Source organism: Sitodiplosis mosellana, unplaced genomic scaffold, assembly GCF_009176505.1.
Source record: "Sitodiplosis mosellana isolate CC-2019 unplaced genomic scaffold, AAFC_SMos_1.0 Smas_scaffold_18, whole genome shotgun sequence".
In the NCBI taxonomy this organism is placed as follows: domain Eukaryota; kingdom Metazoa; phylum Arthropoda; class Insecta; order Diptera; family Cecidomyiidae; genus Sitodiplosis; species Sitodiplosis mosellana.
Genome location: NW_022595260.1, coordinates 982762 through 1005385, shown reverse-complemented (window position 1 = coordinate 1005385; position 22624 = coordinate 982762). Strand labels below are relative to the sequence as shown.

Genomic DNA, 22624 nt, shown 5'->3' with positions numbered 1-22624 from the left:
TTCACGACTATTCTGGAACCATCTGCGTGTGTATTTGATTCCATCAATTCCCCGCAGGCCTTTCACATTGAATTGACTTCTTATTTCAATGCGCCACACCAATTCTCATTACCAATTTTTTGTTGTTGTTGTTGCTTCGTTTCCATTTTGTTCGTCGACAGATATGGAATAGTTTTGTGTGGTAAAGTTCAAAGGCTGTGATAGATCCAAGATATAGAGTTTATGGGATTGAAAAATTAACAAGAATAAACGTGCTACACGCGCACTTCCTTTCAACGTTCCATCATTCTTTCACTTGCTGGCTGGCTGGCTGGCTTGCTGCCTGCCTGCCTAACGAATGCCAATAGAAAACGAATGACAAGGAATATTTCACCAAACGAACTATACGTGTCCGAGCCCATGTACTTGATTTGTGTCAGTTTCGACGCTATGCTCATTCCCTCCATAGTGCTCCGTTTGCTTGCTCAGGTATTCGAGCTGGTGACTATACACTATAAAAATATTTTCCACACGGTTTTCCACACAGTTTCCTTCAATGGCTCAGAAGGAAAATGTTTCGCGCGTGCATTGGGGAACGTAAGTCGTATCGTGTACCGTTTATTACTGACGTCATCAATTGTCTACACTCCAGCGGCATTCGGCCACTTCTCATGCGCCACAGCTCATTTTCCCCAACACAGGATTTCACCAATACATCTATAGTGCGATACACAGAGAGAAAGAGAGCAGCAGCAGCACGAATCAGTGTGCAAACAATAAAGCAGTTAATTTCTGTATGCGACTGAATAAATTATATATCTTGTATTTCAGTTGAGAAAGTTTTTCAATCGTGAGTGGTGCTCGAACGGTTGCGATACGATATTTTAACAAGTAAATTTTCATTCTAAATTGGTTTCCACATCTCATGGGCGAAAACTACGAAGAAAAAACGACCAAAAGCTCATCACTTGAATAATAATAATTTCTGTTTTTTCTTTGCTACCCAAAAGAAACTAAGCAATTCCCGTTGTTATTTTTTCGTGAACGAAAAGTTAAAATAGAAAATACTACCAAAATCCAACAAAAGACTATACACCATTTGAATAGAAAATATCGAGTAAAAAGAGATTTACGTCCTGTTCATTTTTTAACTTGTGAAGTTTCAGTCAATCCAATGTAAATTGCTTCCATTTGATTTTTGAAAATGAGAAAAATTTGTTCAACCATCAACAAAAAGTTAGAACAAACGAAAAATTTGTTCTTTACATCGTATGAAGTATAAGAAAACCGAATTTTTAAACAAAGGGGAAAAAAGAAAAAAAGAGAGATAATCCCCCATTGAAAAACATTTAAACGGAAAATCTGGAACTTGAGTGTGTACGATTTGAAAAGCTTGAAGCAAACAAAAGTTCAGCATTTTACCATTCTTCTCTCCATTGGGTAAGTGAAAAATTGACAGACTCAACAATAGCATTATTTTGGTACAGAAGAATTTCGAATAGAAAATAAGAGGTAATAAACACAGTGTATACACACATGCTATATTCACATCGACGATTTTTTTTTTTTTTTTGCTTTTAATGAAGAAGCTGTAAAACGAGTTTTGTGTAAAAATCTAAGTGTGCTTTTAATCACTCGCTCGTTTCGCAAGAGCTCAGCAATATTTTCAGCATTAGGATGCGTGTGTGTGAGAAACGAAAGAGAGCTAGAGAATCAAAGTCAGCAGAAACCATTGAATCTAGTAAAAAAATCTCCCATAATATGGGACACTGAATACAAGCAAATGCATAATTTTGGCACTCGACCGACTGACAACAAATTTTTTAAAGTGAATCCAGTTTGTTTTTTTTTGTTTGTACAAAATGGCGGATATCTGTATTTCAAACGAAATGCTCAGTGTATTTTTGCTATCAGAGAATAAAAATCAAGGGAGAGAAAGAGAGATATGCCATATGGCATATACAAATGTACGCGCAATATAACCAAATAACATTAAATGTGTATCAAACATATAGATATACAGAATTTTTTTTCTTTTTTTTCGTCGTTTTCATGTGCTTGTGCTTTTCTTGCCGTTGGTTCGTCACACAACGTCATATAAATGTATGCATTATGTATGCTTATGTAGAAACCTCAAGAAAAATAAAGGCAGCAGCCAAAGAGAAGAAAAGCTGAAAAGAAGGCGAAAATCCTTATATCGTATATATATACGGAATAGCATAGCACAGCATAGCAGAACACAGCACCAAGCAGAGAGCACACAGATAGAAATATATGCCATTGGATAAGCGAAGTCAAACTGCCGCAATGTGAAGGGGATGATAGAGAGACAATCTAACACAGATACACTCAGCACGCACACACCAACTCTCACACAATTTCTGCACACATTCGATGATTTCCTTCACATATACGGTTTGTTTGCGTACATTTTTTTTCTTCATTCGTCCGTTTGGTTTTTTTATTCATATTCTCAAATCGGTACTATTGTTTCAGTTTACAAGGCGAAATTGCGCTAACCGCAAATTTCGATTGTTTAAATCTTCCTTTTGATTTTTCTGCCAATTGCATTTTCCTTTTTGGTTTTTGAAAGTTTACGAATCATACAATTCCATTCGAATGCGATGGAAGTGAAAAAGGTGAAATTTATTTCATCCACATAGTATAGTATAATTTTTTGAAGCCACACGAGCACCGATTCAATTTTCCGCATATTCACACTCATGCAAATTGTGTCTTCTTCTCACGCAACCTAACCGAAGACACCTAAAAATTATTCAAATTTAATAGGAATTCAAAGCATTTAACATCACAACAAAAAAAATTTATACTTAATTTTATTTTCGAACTATTCAAATTCGTAGTGCGAAAGAAGCAGCATTTGCATTAAAAAGTGTAATAGAAAAGAAAAGGAAAAAAGAATTCACCAACAATTTTCATAAATAATAAAGAGAATTATGTATCGTTGGAAGTTCTGTATGCGATATTCGCTATTTGACATAATATGATGCAATGCAGAGCTTTTAAGCATATATGTGTACATGGCAGAGCGACCGAAAAAAACAAAATTGAAGTAAAAAGAAGAGGAACAACACATAACTGAATCAAGTAAAACGTAACTCGGCCGTTGCTGTAAAGTTTCGATGAGCAAAACAGTTTATTTCTCGTTTCCATATATCTGTGAACCTTTTAATTTTCGGAATACAGTGTCAGAGATTCTAGTCGCCGCTTGGCACTCTTGATCTCTCTTTCGCTCCTCTTTACTCTCCTTCAAATATCCATGACTGTTCAACGAAAAATAAAGCTGGAAAGATCCAAAGCACTTGGAGCATTACTGTTTGCAATACCCGTTTAAATTTCACGTAAATGCCGCAAATGCTTCACTCCATATCCTCGGTGATGTCGAGACATTAATTCCAGTTTTTATTGTGAGTAATAAAAAAGCGTGCTGCAAAACGTATAAAAAATGGCACACGGGCATCAGCAAATACGCTTCTCACACGCGCCAAACATTCTTTTTACTCTCTCACTCTCCGCGTTGCCATCGCCGCTGTGATGCTACGAAATATGTAAATTAAAATATATTCAAATTTAGCATTATTTTGTTCGGATGTTTGACATAAAAATGTGTCACGCTTTAAATTGGCTTCGGAGCTCGCAACAACGATGACGGTGCTGATGATGGTGGTGGTGGTGGTGGTGGTGGCAATCAAATGAAAAATATGAATAATGGCTTTTAGAACATTTAATTGAAAAACAAAAATAGTTGTTGCAGTTTGATAATCGGTGTGAAGCACACCACTTAAAATTAGACACACTAATAGTGGATAAACCCTTTAATTTATAGCTTCGAAATGTTCCTTTTTGGTGCGTTATATCTTATCGGCGCTTCAATCATTGTATTTCGTTTGCTTTTTCTGTTTCGTTTTTTTTTATTCTTCTATTCTGTCGCCAAAAACCTAGTCATTCTCCACCATCAAGGCCTTTACAGCAATTTTCTTTTACGACTGACATAATTTCCCCTTACCAAAATCGATATTATTTTAGCACATGTTTGGTATTGGTTTCTTTCGTAAGTCTTTGAGTCCCTGTGTTGTGTGTGCACAAAAAGCACATGGATTTGCTTTCCATTCCTAGATTATCATATTCAACCACAGGGATTCTAAATCACGTCAACTTTTTTGAAGTAACACACACAATACGATGACTCATTCAATATGTATGAATCGGAATTTATTTTTTCTCAAAATGGTATATTTAGTATGGTGTTGAATACACAAACACATTCGAACCAAATCCTTCCAACGATTTCAACAATTAATAATTAAAATTCAAAGCGTATTCATACCGTACATAGATTGATTGGAATACATGAATTTCGATGCGGATAAAAAAGGATAAACAATTCGATAATCTCACACAAATATCATTAAATGCCAATCGAAGAACGTAGAACAAATTTAACGGAAAAATTTCTTAATTAACCTATTTTTGTTTTTAGTATACACCGATTGGATTTTACCCGCTTTCTTTTTCTTCCCATGCATCATCATGTTCTTGTGTTGAACGTCATTGGACTGAAAAAAGCACAAAAATACACACAATAAGGCAGTAACAAAATGATGTTAATTGCTGTTTGCAGTTTGAAAAATACATTGACCTGTTTCGACGGCTCGTTTAATTAATGATTCATTTCAGTTTGCACGGGAAACATTTATCGAATATTTTGAAATGAAATGAGATAAAACGAAAACGAAATTTATTGGAAATATGACTTTAATAATAAAGAAATGAGAAAAGCTCAAGCAAACGGTTTTAAAAGGCATCCAGCGCCGATGGGCAATGACATGGAAAGCCGAAAAACGTGTAGAAATTATCGCTGCGCTGAACGAGCATTTTCAATGATCAATATTTTAACGTCAAAACACATTAAACAGTGGCATAATTATTCAATTAAAATTTAATAGAGTCATATTCGTTGGCCTAGTCTCGAATGAGCTCGGAGTGGTCGCGTTCGTACAACATTTATTGTGCAAACGTTCATTGGTTGGTTTTTTGAGCTGCTACTGCTGTCGTTGCCTTCTTGTTGGTGGCCTGCTCGTTGCTATTAAAGTTTGTTTCGCATCATTTGTTCTGAAGTGACATGACATGACATTCGTTTTATAACACGCATTATAAACTGTCAATTGCGTACATGTAAATAGAAATTGGCGGTATACTGAGCATATCGTTCCACATGTCCGTTTGTTCATTGATGTGTCGAGCTGCACACGAAACGATTAACAGTTTGCAGCAATCATTTATTTATATGGACATTTTCGGGGCAATAAAAAGTTTCGGAAGTTTCAATACCGACACAATTGAAAGCGTTCAGGCACATATTCGGTGGTTTTAGTTCGTCGAACGAGTGAGTATATCTATACACAGCATATGTGTATATATTATGATTAGAGTACAATCTTAATATGACGATCAGCGCAAATAGGAAACAAGTCTTGAAATCGGGCGACCAAAATCGATAAAATCGAAGCTGAATCTATCCACTAAACATATTATATATTGCAATTGCGTTCTCTATATCAGCTAACGACTTTGCTTTTTCCGTTCCTTAGACGCTTCTTAGCAATTGCAAATGATAAAAGCGACTCCGAACCTGGAATTAATATGTATTTATTTCACCTGCTGTTTTTTAATTTCGCATCGTTTTGCCACAACATAAGTTTTACGGAATGGAATGGTGGAAAAGTTTGCCAAACTGGTCAAGAGCTTTTCAATGTTATTTTTTATGCGAAATAGAGAGAAAAGTAAAAACGGAAAAGACTATTTCAATACACGCAAAGCCATTGTTGTCTGTTGAATAAGCTGCCATACGAAAGCACACGCCAAGTGCAGATGAAGCAGAATGAATAGACACAACACGAATGAGTAAACAATATTTGTATTTCTAATTCGCAACAACGGAAAAAATACGCGATATAATGAATAGAAAAAGTCCTGTGAACGCATAAACTTTATATATACAAAAGACTATGGTGATTGTGTGCGACCGATAAACGAACGCGATATAGACAATGACTGTAATATAGGCAACAGCTACAACGAATGTATCGAACACACACAATACACAATGCGAGCAGAATATTTTCTATTGCCATGGATAGATGGGTTTGCAAAGTGTGTAAGACACATGAAAGTGTATGACCAGAGCCTTCAAAAGGTTACATAATGGATAATTCCATTCAACAAATAACGAATGTTTTCCTTTTCTACTCAATTTACACCATATAAAATAGTACCGCTGCATATGCCCATGCCCAAAATTCATATCATATATTTTTTTTTGGAAACGTCCCGTCAGAATTGATTTTCAATCCGGTCAGCCATCCGTGAATCGAGTCAAATCTCTTTCAGCAGGAAAAAAGAGATGGAGAGAAACAAAATTGAGCAAAAACGATTTCCAACTCAGAGGAAAGCAATCAGTCTATTCGTTTCAGAAGCTTGAACAATTGCAAAAAAGGGAAAGGGTTGGAATGTTTCCATTCTTTGGCGAAAAAGATTTTAGTGGAAAAATCCATGGTGACCATTCCATTCGGAACTGACGTTTAGAATCAGAGTTGTTGTTATTCTTTCGTTAGTCCGCCTTTTGGTGAAAATCAAATCGTATTGTTGCTGCCTGGGTTGCTGCCGCAGCGCTAGTGTTTCAAAACAACAAACGCAAATAACACTGTAAACTTGATACTCAATGAAGAGCATTTGTAAAAAAAATTGAGGGATGATTTTGACATCATATTGAATAACATATTTGCGTGCGTTTTAACCCAGAAACAATTACCGACATTGATGATGCTACACTGTCGATGCGGAAATGTGTGCTATATCAATTATTCATAACTAAAACAGTTGGAAGTATCCGAGTGCTACATAAAACAAGTTCGAGAGTGTAAATGAAGCAATTCAAGTGACGGAGGTATAGATTTACAGGCATTATCATACTAACGTTATTAATTATAAAAATATTATTAACGGGTGGGGGGGGGCGTTAATAACTCAAACATAACATATTATTAGATTAATAAGATTCTACGATATTATTTAAAAGTGAATAAGATCCATCTTATTATTAATAAGATAATCTTATTAAAATATTAATAAGAAAATCGGATTTTATTAACCAATTTTGTTCGGTTCAAATGTTGATTTTTTCTTCACAAATTTTTTCAAAGTTTCATACTAAAAACATATCAAATATTGTCAGATGCATTTTTCTTCAAGATTTCGCCGTCTGACGAGATCATGAAGATGGATCTTATTAACTTTTTAATAAAATGGCGATCTTATTAATAATAAGATAATATGTTGATAATATCGTAGAATCTTATTAATCTAATAATATCTTATGTTTGAGTTATTAGAAATTGTCCGATATTTTGGTTATTAACATATCAATAACATATCGAAAATGTAAAACTATAGACGGTGGAGGCAGAGAAAAAGAACTAGTACGTATCACTTGAGAACAATAGCGAGAGAGAGGCCAAGAAATAATTGAATATCAACAAAGCTTCACAAACCTCTCAATACGCTTGGGTTTGAGTACGCGAGAAACAAAAGGAATGGCATTGAAGTAGCGAAACTGAAAAAAAAACAACTAACGAAACAGAGGCTAAGTGAAATGGTTCGCTAAAAATGAAATTGTATTTATGTTTTGCGTGCCTCAAGTACAATTAAGGTAGATTATGTCGCAACAATAAAACGTTTCAAGCGATATGTACTCTGGTAATAGTGTTTTGTCGTAACTAGTTTTTACATTTTCATTTGAATAAGAAGAAGGAGAAGTAGTAGAATAACAACACAAAGTACAGAATGGAGGGTGACTTCCTTTTTATGTTCCGCCTTTATGCATGAAAATGTCGAACGCTTTGCTTGGATTCAAGTGGGTAAACAGACAAAAATGTGGAAATATATTACTACACCAGCTCAGTGCCAGCACATTGACAGGAGTAGAAAGAGCCAGAATGAAATGTCGAAGATCCAAATAACAAACAATTAAAAGCCGTTGCACTTGTGAGCCGCGAAAAACTCCTCGAATGTCTATCCACTATCTCTTGAGCATTGAATTAAATCCCTTATTATTATCCTTGGGAATGTTTTACGGAATAAATTTTACATAATCATATCAGTCGTACCGATCTCTCGTTGAATCCGCTATGTGTTTCATGTTTGGTTTTTCTATTTTATTTCTGCAAAAGACGCATGAGCGTACACGGAGCGCACTCCACGTTCTTCTATCCGCATTTTGATAAAATACGAATTTGGTTGAAGTGAACAGGGCACAAACATGCTTCAAATGACGGTTGCGGAATTCAATTCACGAAAGCTTCAAAGTATCCACTTACAAAAATGTGTATACATATATGCACTGCCATTAATTTTACGCATAACTGCGATATGCCCCCTTTCATATGACGTTGCTTAGTTTGTCCCCACAACACCACTGCGAACATTTGGTTTCGTTTTTGTTTTGTGGATAAATATAATGACCGGTCAACCATAACATGAACACATCAATGAACATAATACAAAATGCGGTAGCCATGGTCTCAATTTATCCACTCTTTATATTAATTCTATTGCGTGCTACATCAAACGATCGTGTATTACTTTCGCTGAACATTCCTTACTACTATGGAAGCAATTAAAATTTTCACACAGCATATTCCCTTGACAATAATCTATTTTAATAGGAGCAATGTCGAAGCTCAATCTGAACAATAAATCAGACAATCAGCCAAAACACCAATAACAAAAGCGGAATTGAGCGCCTATTCCACTCCAAACAGGATCAAGTTAAATTTTGTTCTGAATCTTTGCGATGAAAAGACTTTTACCATTTGATAGATGCGACAATTACGAATGATGAAATAAGAAAAATAACGTCGAGAATAATTCCATCCGACAATTGAAAAGCGAACATACAATGCATTGAATACAGATTTCACACCCGTCACTTCATGGATATTGATGTTCTTTGACAATTGAGTTTGTATCTGTTTTGATTTCACTGGAATTTTTTTTCTAGAACAAGATGTCGCTTATTCCTAGCACTAAAGATCTATCCATAAATTAATTATAGTACGCGATAGTTATCCTGTATCATTGCGAACTTTATGCGTGGTATGCGAACAAACGTAAGTTTGTCAAATTCATATTTTGGTATTATATTATAATATAATATAATATTATTATATTGATGAAACTGAAACAAAAAGCATGGAAAATGGTCGATTTCAGCGAATATTTCTCTTGGGTTTTGTTTCTGCAACAATCAAAAACCAATTCTACTTTACTGATCGATTTAAATTTTTCGACTCTCAAAGGAAAGTGGTTGGTTTCCATTTTGTAGCCCGTCAAACTTCGCAAAGAGATATAGAGGCTGTGAGATGCGGTATGTTGTCGGGAAGGGATGCGGTATGTTGAATATGTGCTGCAATAAAATTGCACGATAGTAACGTAGGAAAAAACGAGGTTTTACGATCGCTGCGAAAAAAGGGAGGTTTATGCGGTCAAATCTAACATCAAATCGCCACTAAAAAGCGATAAAACTCGATTTTGTTGTTTTATTTCCCAGTCACATTAAATTGAGTACTCAATTTTGCCCAGGATATCAGAATATGTCATACGAACCGTAATATCCTCAGCAAAAAAACATTGAATGAAATATTGGCACCATTCAATATATAAAATATCGATAAATTGACAAAGGTTTTTTTTTGTGGAATTTGATCCGACCGTGTATAACACCGACCAACATGCTGTGTTAGTCCGTTGTTGCTCGTACCATTTGACTCGCTACCAACCGAACGTACAGAGAAAAAATCAATCAAGTCCAATGAAGAATGGTGTGAAATCGAATAAACGTGCAAACCTAACCCTTGAACGCCAAACAAAACGATATAGTCAGCATTACGAAGTCATTAATTCCGATTCGAAAAGAAATGAACAGCAATTGAAATGTTTTGCTATCGTGTTCTAAATTTTTCGAAACAAAAACCATGTTTGTGATTGAGAATAATGCTTGTATGTATGCTGTGGGCAATCTCAGTCGATTCATTTTATGATTTCTTTCTGACTGAATTCGAGATAGAAGAAAAAAACAATAACAACAACATGTGTGCAATTTAAATTGTGATATTGCTGAAATAGAATTGTTTTGTTGAGAGAACTGCTATGAATATATTGACAATCACTTGCGCACTCTCTCCAGGAGATTCATTGGTTCATATTGTTTCACTTGGAATGTAACCGATTTTTCATAATTGAAAAGCGTGTTCCTCATATTTTCTCTTTTATTTCACTCTTTATTTTGCATGCAGAGTATTGACTGAATTTCCAGCATGAAAGCCATTTGACCTCGAGTCATGAAACAACGAAAATATCCGAGCATAGTTTTATTGTTCATTCCTATTCATATCCTTTTTACTTTGGTTTAATAACTGCTTTCAGCGTGCTTCAACTTTTTGTTTATTCGACGAGTTGGTGTTTTTTTTTCAGCTCTCTCATGCATACCGTTCCCCCGGTACCCATCAAGTTTGGAATTAATCTACGGATGGAGTAAATAGCAATCAACGTGTTTCATGAAATTAAAACGTGAAGAAGGAAAAGTAGAAAAAAGTACAAATTTTTTTATTAAATTTTCCATTGGTACACTTTTATAGTTCCCACAGATTGCGCCATAGCGCGTATTTCACTATATAACTACACTTATGCCGTAACATTGCATTGAAATAGATTTTAATTTTGCATTTGAAAAATTTAGGCAATGTTGCGCGTTGAATTCAATTCAATTCATTTCTAGTCGTGAGTCACCACTCTTAGACATGCAATTCGAAAATGCGAACATTTTTTCCTCCATGTTGCCTTCCCCCCTCCTTCAGTTGTTCGTTTCAAATTCTAATTCAATGGCTTCTATTGCATTAAATGCATTTAACTCAACTACGGATGCAAGTTATTTCTCTCGGAGCCGCAGCAATACCCAGACGCCAGTGCCACTGCCGTTTACTGTTGCCCTTGCTGTTTCAATTACTCTTGTAATTCATGAAAATAATTCCTTTCATTCCATTTCATTCAACTATTCTCGATGAACACGATTCCCATTTTCCATTTTTAACCAGTTCACTCTGTTTATTTTTCAGAAAAGAGTCTTTGTGAGGATTTACTGTTGTCGACGTCGCCGCTGCCACCACCGCCATCGTCTCGTATATTAATTACAGGGTGATAATTAAAAACAGTCAAGCGAATTGTTATCAACTTTGAATATCGTATCTCCAACATGATGGAGATACTTTGCGGATCCTTTGGCATTGTGAGGTCAGCGAATGTAAGAAATGTATTCTTTTTTCTTGTTGGTATCTGTGGCGTTTTTCAATTAGTGCATGGTCGACACCGAGACGTTGAAAATGTACCGTACGAAACTGCATTGAAATATGACTCACAGTTAGCTTCAGCGGAAAAATCTGCCGACGATGGTGAGTTACATTGCATGAAAATAATATCGAACCGAAAAAGCTTTTTGATATTAATATTAGTCTTCCATATCGATAAACATATATGCGATAGAATACAACGTGTCTGAAGTGAGCAAATGTGGCGTTGTATGACCGCCATTAGCCAACGCAGACACATTGCATTTTCATTTTGATACGCTCCCGATTTCTTCACTTCCTTTTTGATCTTGACGTTGTCTATTTATCGTTTTCCCTTTTGGTTATGTTCCATGTGTTTGTGGGATGTATTGAAAAAAAAAACACAAAAATGTACGTATTATAAAAATTAAGATGCCTTTTTCACTCCATATTTGGGCCATGGTGAAGCAGTTAGAGTAGTTGATCCTGAACTAGGTACTTTAGAACGTCAACACTTGAAAGATGTTCAATCAGCTACTTCGTCGAAACGTAAGAGTATTAGCCGACGAGAATCGAATAACGGTTAGTATACAGAATCTAACGATTTGATGATATTTGATACGACGAGAAGAGCTGCTTTTGGTGCAAAAAAATGACGTTTTCATTAAATTGTCTCTCGATTTGACGAACCTTTCAGACCCTGATGAAAATGATCCGTTGGTAATCGCGATTGACAAGGGGAAGATTCGCGGTAAAACTATAACAGCAGCGACTGGCAAAAAGGTTGATGTGTTCCTCGGCATTCCATATGCACAACCGCCCATTGGACCACTACGATATCGTCATCCTCGTCCGATCGACAAATGGAGTGGCACTTTGAATACAACCGAGCGGCCTAATTCATGTGTTCAAATCATTGATACGGTATTTGGCGATTTTCCCGGTGCAGATATGTGGAACCCGAACACTCAATTATCCGAAGATTGTCTATATGTAAACGTGTTTGTGCCACACCCACGACCGAAAAACTCCCCAGTTATGTTGTGGATTTATGGTGGTGGTTTCTTCCAAGGCACCAGCACATTGGATGTTTACGACTATAAAGCTCTATCCACAGAAGAGAATATAATCGTTGTTTCGATTCAGTATCGTGTAGCGAGCTTAGGATTCCTATATCTTGGCACACCTGATGCACCTGGAAACGCTGGATTATTCGATCAAAATATGGCATTGCGCTGGGTTCGAGATAATATCCGACATTTTGGTGGAGGTAATTTAATCGGACACAAATCGTTGCATTTTTTTGAATTGTGAAAATAATTCCGGAAATTTTGATTGGTCGGCCAGATCCAAATCGCATCACTTTATTCGGTGAAAGCGCTGGAGCTGTTTCTGTTTCATTGCATTTGCTATCGGCTCTATCGAGAGACCTCTTTCAACGTGCCATCATGCAAAGTGGAGCTGCGACTGCTCCATGGGCCATCGTTAAGCGAGAAGAAGCAATTTTAAGGTAATTTTGCTGAACAAAATAATAAAACCAACGGATTTCAGACAAAAATGTTACGAACATAAATTCCAGAGCACTACGGCTTGCTGAAGCTGTAAACTGTCCACACGATGAAAAGAATTTGGCTGACGTGGCGAAATGCTTACGAGAAAAAGATCCAAAAACATTGGTATACAATGAATGGGGCTCTTTAGGTATGAAAATATCTATTTTGATTTAAAGTTTGAAGGTGATCACTAATTTCATGTGTGTGGGTTTAGGTATTTGTGAATTTCCATTTGCTCCAATTGTCGATGGAGCATTTTTGGATGAGACACCGCAAAAGAGTCTTGCTCACGGTCGATTCAAGAAATCTGAAATACTAATGGGAAGTAACACCGATGAAGGAAACTACTTCATTATCTATTACTTGACGGAACTGTTCAAAAAAGAGGAGGGCATTACGGTTTCACGTAAAGAATATTTGCAGGCTGTGAAAGAATTGAATCCATATGTAAATAATGCAGGACGTCAAGCGATTATTTTCGAATATACTAATTGGACAGATCCGAATAACGTCGACAGTAACAGAGATGCATTAGATAAAATGGTCGGTGACAAACACTTCACGTGCAACGTCAACGAATTCGCTCACAGGTATGTTTTCCTACTGGTTCTGTCGTTGATCCATTCCTGTTTTAAGGAAAAAGTTAATCTTAATTCGATTTTACTTTCTGACTGCGTCGGTTTGTGCCGCGTTTCAGATACGCCAAGGAGAATTTAAGCGTTTACATGTATCTGTACAATCACCGAAGTAAAAGCAATCCATGGCCTAAATGGACAGGTGTAATGCATGCCGATGAAATTAATTATGTCTTCGGTGAGGCATTAAATCCTTCGCTTGATTACATGCCGGAAGAGAGGCAATTTAGCAAGCGAATTATGCGATATTGGTCGAATTTCGCCAGATTTGGGTAGGTGTTTATTTTGTCAATGCACGACATTTTTTATTCTCATCAATCATAAATTCGTAATGGCGCTTTTTCTTATTCATGCAGTAATCCGAACGGTCAATCAACTGAAAATGAATGGCCCAAACACACGGCGAACGGTAGAGAATACTTTGAGCTCAACATGAATCGGACTCACATCGGCCGAGGACCGCGACTGCGGCAGTGTGCTTTCTGGAAAGACTATTTACCACAACTTTTGACATCAACAGGTGAGTAACCAAAATCAATTCACAATCGATTCAAAATTTTCGAATGAAATGTCATTTGAATTTGGCCCCAATCACATTGAAATTATGATTCATCGTTTCATTTTCAGCCCTTCCAGCGGCAGTAAATAGTAGTCAATGTACTAGTGATGGTCGCACCATAACCAGTAATAGCTACGTAATTTCGACTATAGCTATAATTTTCTTGATTTTCCATAGTATCAAAAATATAAGAGCCATATTATGTTGGTCATCGGCGCTAGTGAGTCTCTAAAGAAAACCGTTGCGATGACAGAAAACGAAAAAGAGTGAGAGAAATTGTTGCGAGAAAACGTTTCAATACTCAAAATTAGAAATCAATCGCATACACAAAAAGACAAGCAGTATTGATTTACCTACTAGATCAACAACCAATATAAACCTTTCACTTACTGGCAATTGTTTTGCGTCTAATTAACGACGATTTTTCCAAAACCATTGATTAGAAGAAACACTAAATCGCTTCATATTGAAAATCAACATTACAAATAGCGTGAGAAAAGGAACACATAAAATACTGAAAACAAACACAAATCCTTTCACAATTCATTCAATCATACTCACCAAGAAATGAAATTGACGCTACTCTTCATCACCTTCATGCAGTTGTTTTCCATTTGAATGCATTTTATTGGTCCAAAAGCATAACACTAAGTAATATTTAGAAAACAAAATCAACTTTAGATTAGGACAAGTCCAAATGGAAGTAATGTAGACCAATGCTGTAGATCACCTAAGTGCAAATTTCCCATTCATAAAACACTTATCATTTGCTTGATACAAACGAACAACAAACATACAAAAATACTGATAAAAACTAATATTAGTCTAAATTCAAATTCGATCCGAAAGAAAAAGAAAGAATAAGAACAGAAAGATGTATACCCATTTCTCTCACGTACATAAAAGTGAATACAATTCTCAGCCCACAAACGACAACAGAAACACAGAAACTCTAATCCCAATCCAATGATAGCGTGCATTTATATTCACAACGACCGAAACAAACATACTGGAATTGTTTCATAAATCGACATTACGTTAGCTGTCACTGTATTTATCCGCTGCACACAATCCACACCGGACAAATTGTCGGTTTGACACCTTTTTTATTATTCCCGAAGAATGTTGGATCCTTTCTTCAATATTAAATAGCTAAATTTTAGCAATACATTTTTCAGCGACATAAAATTGATGAAAGAAAACTAAAGGAAAATGAACAAAAAAGAGAATGAATGTTCGGAGATTGTTTCGAATTGTTCATTCATGGAGTATTTTAGTAATGTGCACATCATTATTATTTTATTTCAATTCGATACATTTCCGGTAAGTTAGTATTATAAGTGAAAATTAAAATGTGTTTACCCGTTCATCAGGAATTTGTGCAAAATAGGTGGAACAAAAGAAATCAGTTTTGATTGACAACAACAACAAAAAAGTTATAATTTCCAATGCACCTTTGAACGATAATATATTTGCCCTGAATCAGAAGATGTGTAAGGGCAACAAAATGTTGAAATCCCATTGTATCTGTGACTCCCCATAGTATTGAAAATTGTATTCTTTTGTTTGTTTTGTAATAATCGATACAAGTGAGATTGTAAAAATTATTGTATTTATTTAACATGAAATTATTTTGTAGAAAGTTGACGTTTTCAAAGTTAAACTATCTTATTGAAAAATGATTGAATTTTATGCTATTATTAACGAAAAAAGCGATCCCTGATCAAACTGTCCTGCTTTACACTAAATTGTTTCATTGGTTTGGATTCAATCGATATATCAGCAGTTATTTAATGTAATTTGCAATTTCCGAAATGTGGCTTCCATGTTTCCATCGTTTAGAATGATATATTCGCAACGCTTTTCTACTTTGGCGGCTGATGTATTTTCCAAAACGATAGTATACTAGCATCGAAGAAATCCCTGCAAATGTATTGTTCGTCCAGAGAAAAAAATAAGCCGACACTGCACAAACAATGCAAAAATATCGGTTATCTTTATACTTAATTATTTTAAATGGGAAAATATAAGTAATATCCGATGAGAGGATAAAAAGTCAAAACGTTGCACATAAGCTATATACACACACAAACTATTATTGAATAGAAATCACACATACATAAATACTACACGACACGGTAGACTTGATGGTCGGCGAAAGCGTACGTTCTTTTAAAACAAACGGATTGTTGAAATTGGAAAACAAGCGATAGCCATTTCAACCCTGTGATGTATTAGAAGCCATGCTCGCTTCCGGCTTTCGGCACCTTGATATTGTCTTTCTTAAAATGGAAAAATACTAGCATTATTATACATCATGTGTAAAAAATTAAATTTATTGAAAGAACTAAAATTATATATAGAAAACAAGAAAATATTTTTATCGACTGAAGAATGCGACTCAAAATGTTCATAAATTAAACATATCATTTAAGCTTAGTAGAAACAATATTGTATGACCACTCTACGAAGTATGGTAATTCACAAAAAACTTTTGAAACAATTATATAACAAAAAATGGAATATTAAAAAAATGCATACCAAAAATCTTTTTTTAAGAAAAAAAAACTACAAAACTAAAAAGAGCAACAAAAAAACAACAAAAGATGTGACTAACGTATAGAATTGAACCCGTAGCCGCCTAAGTGCATACACACTTATTGCTAGTTTTCTATTGTGAAACGATTTCAAATCCCCTCATTCTATTGACTGTAGGCGCATTAAGACTTTCGTTTGTTTTATTTTCCACTCGAAAAAAAATCCCCAATAAAATCAAGACAAATTATCGAAAAAGTGTCATTTTATTTGGTCTGCCGGTAGAAACCACTTCGTAAATAAAGCAACTAATCACTTTATGTTAATGTTCCGTATTATATTGGAAAATTGAAGTTTGAAACTAGAATATATCATTCAATTTTTTGTTAGTCGATCATTAGCTGGTTGACAATTGGAAAGCAATTTCTCGCTGACCCCTACAGTTCATAACATCTCTTTTATGATCAAATTTACTGAATTTCATGAAACATACGAAAATACCGAAATAAAACGCAGTTTATACAATGACGTTTTCTTCATTCAAACGACTTATTTCATATTTAACACAAATAATAATCGATTCGAGTCAACGCACGTGATTTTAAAGCGAATAGAACGCATCTTTCGCTCCTAATTTTGGGAATGTCAAGCTACAAAACCAAAAATCTATCGAAAGTTGCCGTAGATGGTTGTTTTTTCCTGTTCGCCGAAGTCGAAATAATTTGAAAACAGACGACAATTGAGGTAATCTGTGATTACGATCTAGTAATAAAAACCAAGCAGACATTCAAGAAATCAATGCCTATGTCAACTGAGCTATTCGTTCTTCCGGCGCTACGAATGTAAATCAGGGCACATTAAGAAACCGTTTTTGTATTGATGATAGAAGAAAAACAAAACTCTACAATTTAATTAATTAAGCATATTTTAGAGTCTACGAGGTTGTGGCTGTTGTTTAATGGAATGATATAAGCTGAAATATTGGAGGCGGTAAAAGCTTTTTGCACTCTTAAGGCCGATCGTCACCTCGACTGGGAATGATAAATTTGAAATTACACATTTTGTAATTTTTAATTTTATCTATGTCCGTGAAAGTGAAAGTGAAAGTTGGTCTTGAACAAACAAAGTTGAATCAATTGATTGAATTAAACTGGATCTCGCTTTTTCTATCACCTCAAAACTTGGACGCGCATACTCAAAAACATTGGGCAAGTTGTAAAAGGCTTTGGCTCACAGGACGATCAATCAGTTCCCCCATATCCACACAACAAATTTGAATGAAAAACTTCTATTCTGATTTCTCAGTTAATTTGTTCTACTTGCGTGCTATCAGTGCATTTTTCGATTGTTGCTGATAATTGAAAGAAAGAGATTCCAGAAATATATATACATGTAGATATAGATGAGCGAGTGTTTATCGAATTTCCTGCTATCAAAACTGACAAAATAAGATTTTGTCATTAGATTTAAGACATCCGCTGAATGGATGGACCACTATCAAAATCAATGTCATAGAAAAACACATTACAATAAATCGGCATCAAAGGCCACTCACCAATTTAATGTCAAAACTACAAAACTATTTATGATTACACAAAACAATAGACTCCAATACAGCGGTGCAACATACAATTGGGGTGTTTTCCATATCTTCAAGGCAAAAGAAGGTATTCAATTGATTAGATTCATATAGCATAATGATTGATATTCAGAGTTCTCGAAGAAGGAAAACTGCTTTAAAATCGATTGTTGAATGCGAACGGCTATGCAGTGCAATAAATGAATATTTACCAGAGCGTGTTGTGAGCTGATGTCAGCAGCACTAACTAACGTCAGTTGCATTGTTCTAACGCATTTGCAGTATAAGAACGATGGTGAGTAAACTTACCATTGGTGAGATTGAATATACCAATGGTAAGTTTACTCACCCTTTCATTTTTATACTGCAAATACGTTAACACACGCAACGCATACTCGTCAGCAGCTGATATCAGCAGCTGACGTTAGTTAGTGCTGCTGACATCAGCTCATAATACTCCCTGATATTTTGTCAATCTAGATATCCATAGATGTAGGTGTTATACCGTATATCATACCGTTAATTAGTTATGATTTTCAGGTGGCTATCTCTGTGTTGACGATTCGTCGATTTCCGAGTTTGAGTACATTGTATGAGCCAGGAGCTTCCATGCAATGTCTCATTTGTACCAGATACCCTCTCTTGCTACATTGAAAGCCCATTGGACATGAGAAAATGTGTCTCCTCCTCAACGATTGCTGCTTATTATTGCCAGTTTTACGGTAGCAAATCACTCCCTCTTCTGCTGTTTCGAGCATCACTCGTCGCTCTTTCACTTTCTCTTCTTTGTCACGATTTTCAGTGCAATGTAACTGCAATTTTGAAGACCAGGCACCTGGATCTAGCTCTTGCCAACACCACTCACACTATATGAAACGATGTCTCAAAGTACTCTAGGGAATGATGTGAAACCCTACACACGTGCGTACACTTGCGATGTTTTCTTGTCACTGTAACCCATCGTATGTCATTGCCGGGCTTTTTTTAAATTTCTTGCCAATTTACGATTTATTCGGAGAATCGTGCGAGATTTCCACAGATCCGATGCGGATGCAACCAAATGACATAGAATTTGGCGCTCGTTTAATTGATAATACCCATTGTTTTCATTTGAGGATATAAAATACACAATACTACATATTAAGGACATACTCATTGACTATGCAAACTCCCTTGTAATGCGTTAGTGGTTTTATTTGTCGAAGTAAGAGTCGGTTTACTGCTAGAGCTATCGGTCTAGTTTTTCACCAATGTTTAGAGCGGCGGCAGCAGTACCAGAGAGGGTATTCATGATTTCACATTTTTTCTAAAATCTTCATAAAATTCCATTTCCTATTCAATATATCGGTGATTACACACAATAAGAAATTATTGAAGGTCTTCTTCTTTGAATTAAAGATAAAACTTTCAAGTTTAGATAGTATTTCATTCGATATAGTCAGCTGTCGGCAACACAAAGTAAACTTATAAAATCCATCTCAATTCACGCTCTTCAAGGCATATACCGATTCTTTTTCTTTCAATTATACCGAAAAAATGAGTGCTCGTTTCAAAATAATTTTCATATGAAGTAATTTCTTTGTAAAATGCAATTCAATTTGAATATTATTATCGAAAAATCATCTTAATTCAACTTATTTTGCTTGATTTTCTTGTTGAACCGTTCCATTTAAACAAAACAGTTATCGAATGAATTATGATTAAAATCAACGACTATTGTAAAACGACGAAAAATTTCAATTTTGGAGTAGAAAACAAATTAAAAAAAAAACTATTGATAAATAACGACCTCAAATCGGATAGTTATTCCACTATGTGGAATCATTTCTTCCTTTAAATTTTTGAATGATCTTTTTGTAGAACCCGTTTAATCTTCTCAATCACTCTATAGGGATTCCACTCACTCTCAAACGCTCATTATGCAAAAATGAACACTTCCATTTGATTTTATCGTTACAAAAATGGTTTAACTTCGAATCAATACTCTCAGAAAAATTACCGGACCAAATGGTCCGATTTATCGGAACTCGGTTGGATTTATCGGCATTTCTAGTGCAATGTTATTCCGATAAGTCGGACAGATTGTTCCGAATCGGAATAAAAGTTCCGACAATTTGTTCCAAGAGTGGTTTTTCTCCTGGCAACGAGTTTTTAATAAAATATACATACATACAAACATATACACACACATACAACAACAACATGCTTTAAAACTCTTCTATCTCGTCAACGAATGCGATGTAAACTCCCAAACACTCATCTACATTTAATTTACTTCTCACGATTCATTGTCTTCCTCATTTTGTGTGGAAACAGCAAATAAATTATAGCTAATGACACTAAATAAAAATTTAAAAATATTGAAATTAAAAGAAAAATGAAATGGAAAATTGAACATATGAATGAAATATACAAATTATGCCGAAATGAAATTTATTTATTAAATGTTAGAAAAGGTACTTAGATAAGCCTGATTAATGAGTGTTTCATGTCGCTATACGTGATCCCAGTCTTCGCTGCCTTAATTGTAATATACCCAACATGAGAAAAAAAATACAAACAAAAAATGTTTAAAAAAACAATATAAAGCAACAACAAAAAACTACACGACAAAAAATAAAACTATTATGTAAATAAGTATTTTGCACTCAGTCAGTCAATTTTCAGTTTATTTTTTTTTTTTTTTTCATTTTTTGCATAATTTGTCAATCGATCGTTTTAATTTTTAATTTTTAATTTTTAGACATTGTGCAAATTATACATTCATAAAAAGATGGCGTGTACCATAAAAGACGTTTCATTTGGAATATTTGAAGTGATCTGAAAAATTTTAATACATTCAATCAATCACAGTTAAAATGCCTCAAATCATTTCTTTTTCAGTAAGCAACATATTTGTTCCAATAAAATGGCAACCAAATACAATATTATTGGTCAATTGATTGATTCATCGAACTAAAATATGATTAGAAGTTGTTATGAGAAAACAAAACGGTAGCACTCAGTCTTTTTATGAAATTTGCTAAATGCATTTATAAGAATGTTTCTATCAATTTTTTTTACATGTTTCTTGAAATTTTGAAGCAGAACAAATTAAAGTATTTTAAAAATTGTGCGAAGATTCTGTTTTGAAATGAGATTCAATTTGCCACTAATTAAAGAGTAAAATACAATTCAAGAAAATGTAATAGTTTAGCTCAATATCCTACAATAAAAATATAGCAAAAACTAAACATGATTTAAATGCGTTTTACTTCAAGTTTTTTGTTCGTGTTGCTTTTTTATTCAAATGAGCCACGGTGGTGGAGCTTGTTTGCACCAAAATGAGCTTTCTTCAAGAACATATCCAATCGACTGTTTCGTATTTTACGTCCTGCTTCATCGCGTAACGGGCCAAAATCGCAAATGTACGGTAATCAGCCAAGTTTTTCGGTATGATAGTCGATCAGTGGTTTTAAGATTCATCAGGTTCACCATAGTTTTGTTGGTTGTTTTGCGGACAACATGTGTTTGTCTAATAACCGTTATCGTTGTTACCATTTGGGGGTTTCACTGGTTTTGAAGGTACGTTCAGTGTGCTATCTTTATTTGTGGTTTCCGTGTTGTTTCTGGAACTCTCAGTGTAGACAGTAATTAATGGGATCGATTTCCCATTGTAGTCGTTACCCAAGGATAACTCAGGAAAAAAATGACTAAAAATGACAAATAAATGAAAGAAATGGAAGTCCTTGTGTCAGTTTGACGACATCAGAATACAAGTTCACAGCTGCACAAAGAAAAGAATCCCCGGAAATTTTGGGTGTTCGCCGTAAAATTTGACATTTATATATAAATTTCTATATACATTTTACCGGCAACACTTCAGTTTTCCGGGCGATGACATATTTTCGAACATTTTATCAAATACTATATATATTTTACCGCTTGAAATGACAGATGGCGCTAATTTCTGTTGGAATATTTGAAATTATGTCATCGCCCGGAAAATTCTAGTGTTGCCGGTAAAATGTACATAGAAATTTATATATAAATGTCAAATTTTACGGCGAACACCTTAAATTTCCGGGGATTCTTTTCTGTGTGTGTGAATACCTTTTTCCCACAGTAACGGCACTTTAGAAAACATGTTATCGTCCATCTGCACAGACACAATTTGTAACATCAAAGGTTATAAGCAAACAATAATGAATTGTATCTGTATGCACCTTTCGATAGTTCTTATCTTTTTCCGGGCAAAAAAAACGTCACGTCTGTATTCGTTGCAATCAGTATTGGAGGCGTTGTTAACCGAATTCCTCATTATTTTTATCGCTAAACTTGCCCATCCCGCACATTTTTTTTTAGATGTCTCTATTTCATTTAGCTTTTAACATCCAGGATCT

The 22624-nt window shown here is 35.0% G+C and overlaps 1 protein-coding gene across 4 annotated transcripts; it reads left to right on the top strand.

The window, feature by feature from the left end:
• The first annotated feature begins 711 nt into the window (after positions 1-711).
• On the top strand, positions 712-21480 carry LOC129568293 (acetylcholinesterase-like). 4 transcript variants are annotated; one of them, XM_055445968.1, is made up of 11 exons: positions 712-1419; positions 2108-2394; positions 11172-11504; positions 11814-11963; positions 12079-12651; positions 12729-12891; positions 12961-13082; positions 13149-13524; positions 13632-13841; positions 13926-14089; positions 14197-21480. In XM_055445968.1, the coding sequence occupies exons 3-11, from the start codon at positions 11309-11311 to the stop codon at positions 14358-14360; spliced, it is 2118 nt and encodes a 705-aa protein (XP_055301943.1). In that variant the 5' UTR covers positions 712-1419; positions 2108-2394; positions 11172-11308; the 3' UTR covers positions 14361-21480. The 4 variants fall into 4 exon arrangements, with proteins under 4 accessions (XP_055301943.1, XP_055301945.1, XP_055301942.1 ...); XM_055445970.1 differs by lacking the exon at positions 2108-2394 and having other exon boundaries at positions 11853-11963; XM_055445967.1 differs by lacking the exon at positions 2108-2394.
• Positions 21481-22624: the final 1144 nt, after the last annotated feature.

Excerpts from the sequence above, each read along its gene's own strand:
- LOC129568293 (XM_055445967.1), top strand. The coding sequence starts at position 11,309 with ATGATGGAGATACTTTGCGGATCCTTTGGCATTGTGAGGTCAGCGAAT. Across the intron at positions 13,842-13,925 it reads TCGAATTTCGCCAGATTTGG|TAATCCGAACGGTCAATCAA; the intron begins GTAGGTGTTTAT and ends TTATTCATGCAG. Across the intron at positions 14,090-14,196 it reads ACAACTTTTGACATCAACAG|CCCTTCCAGCGGCAGTAAAT; the intron begins GTGAGTAACCAA and ends TTTCATTTTCAG.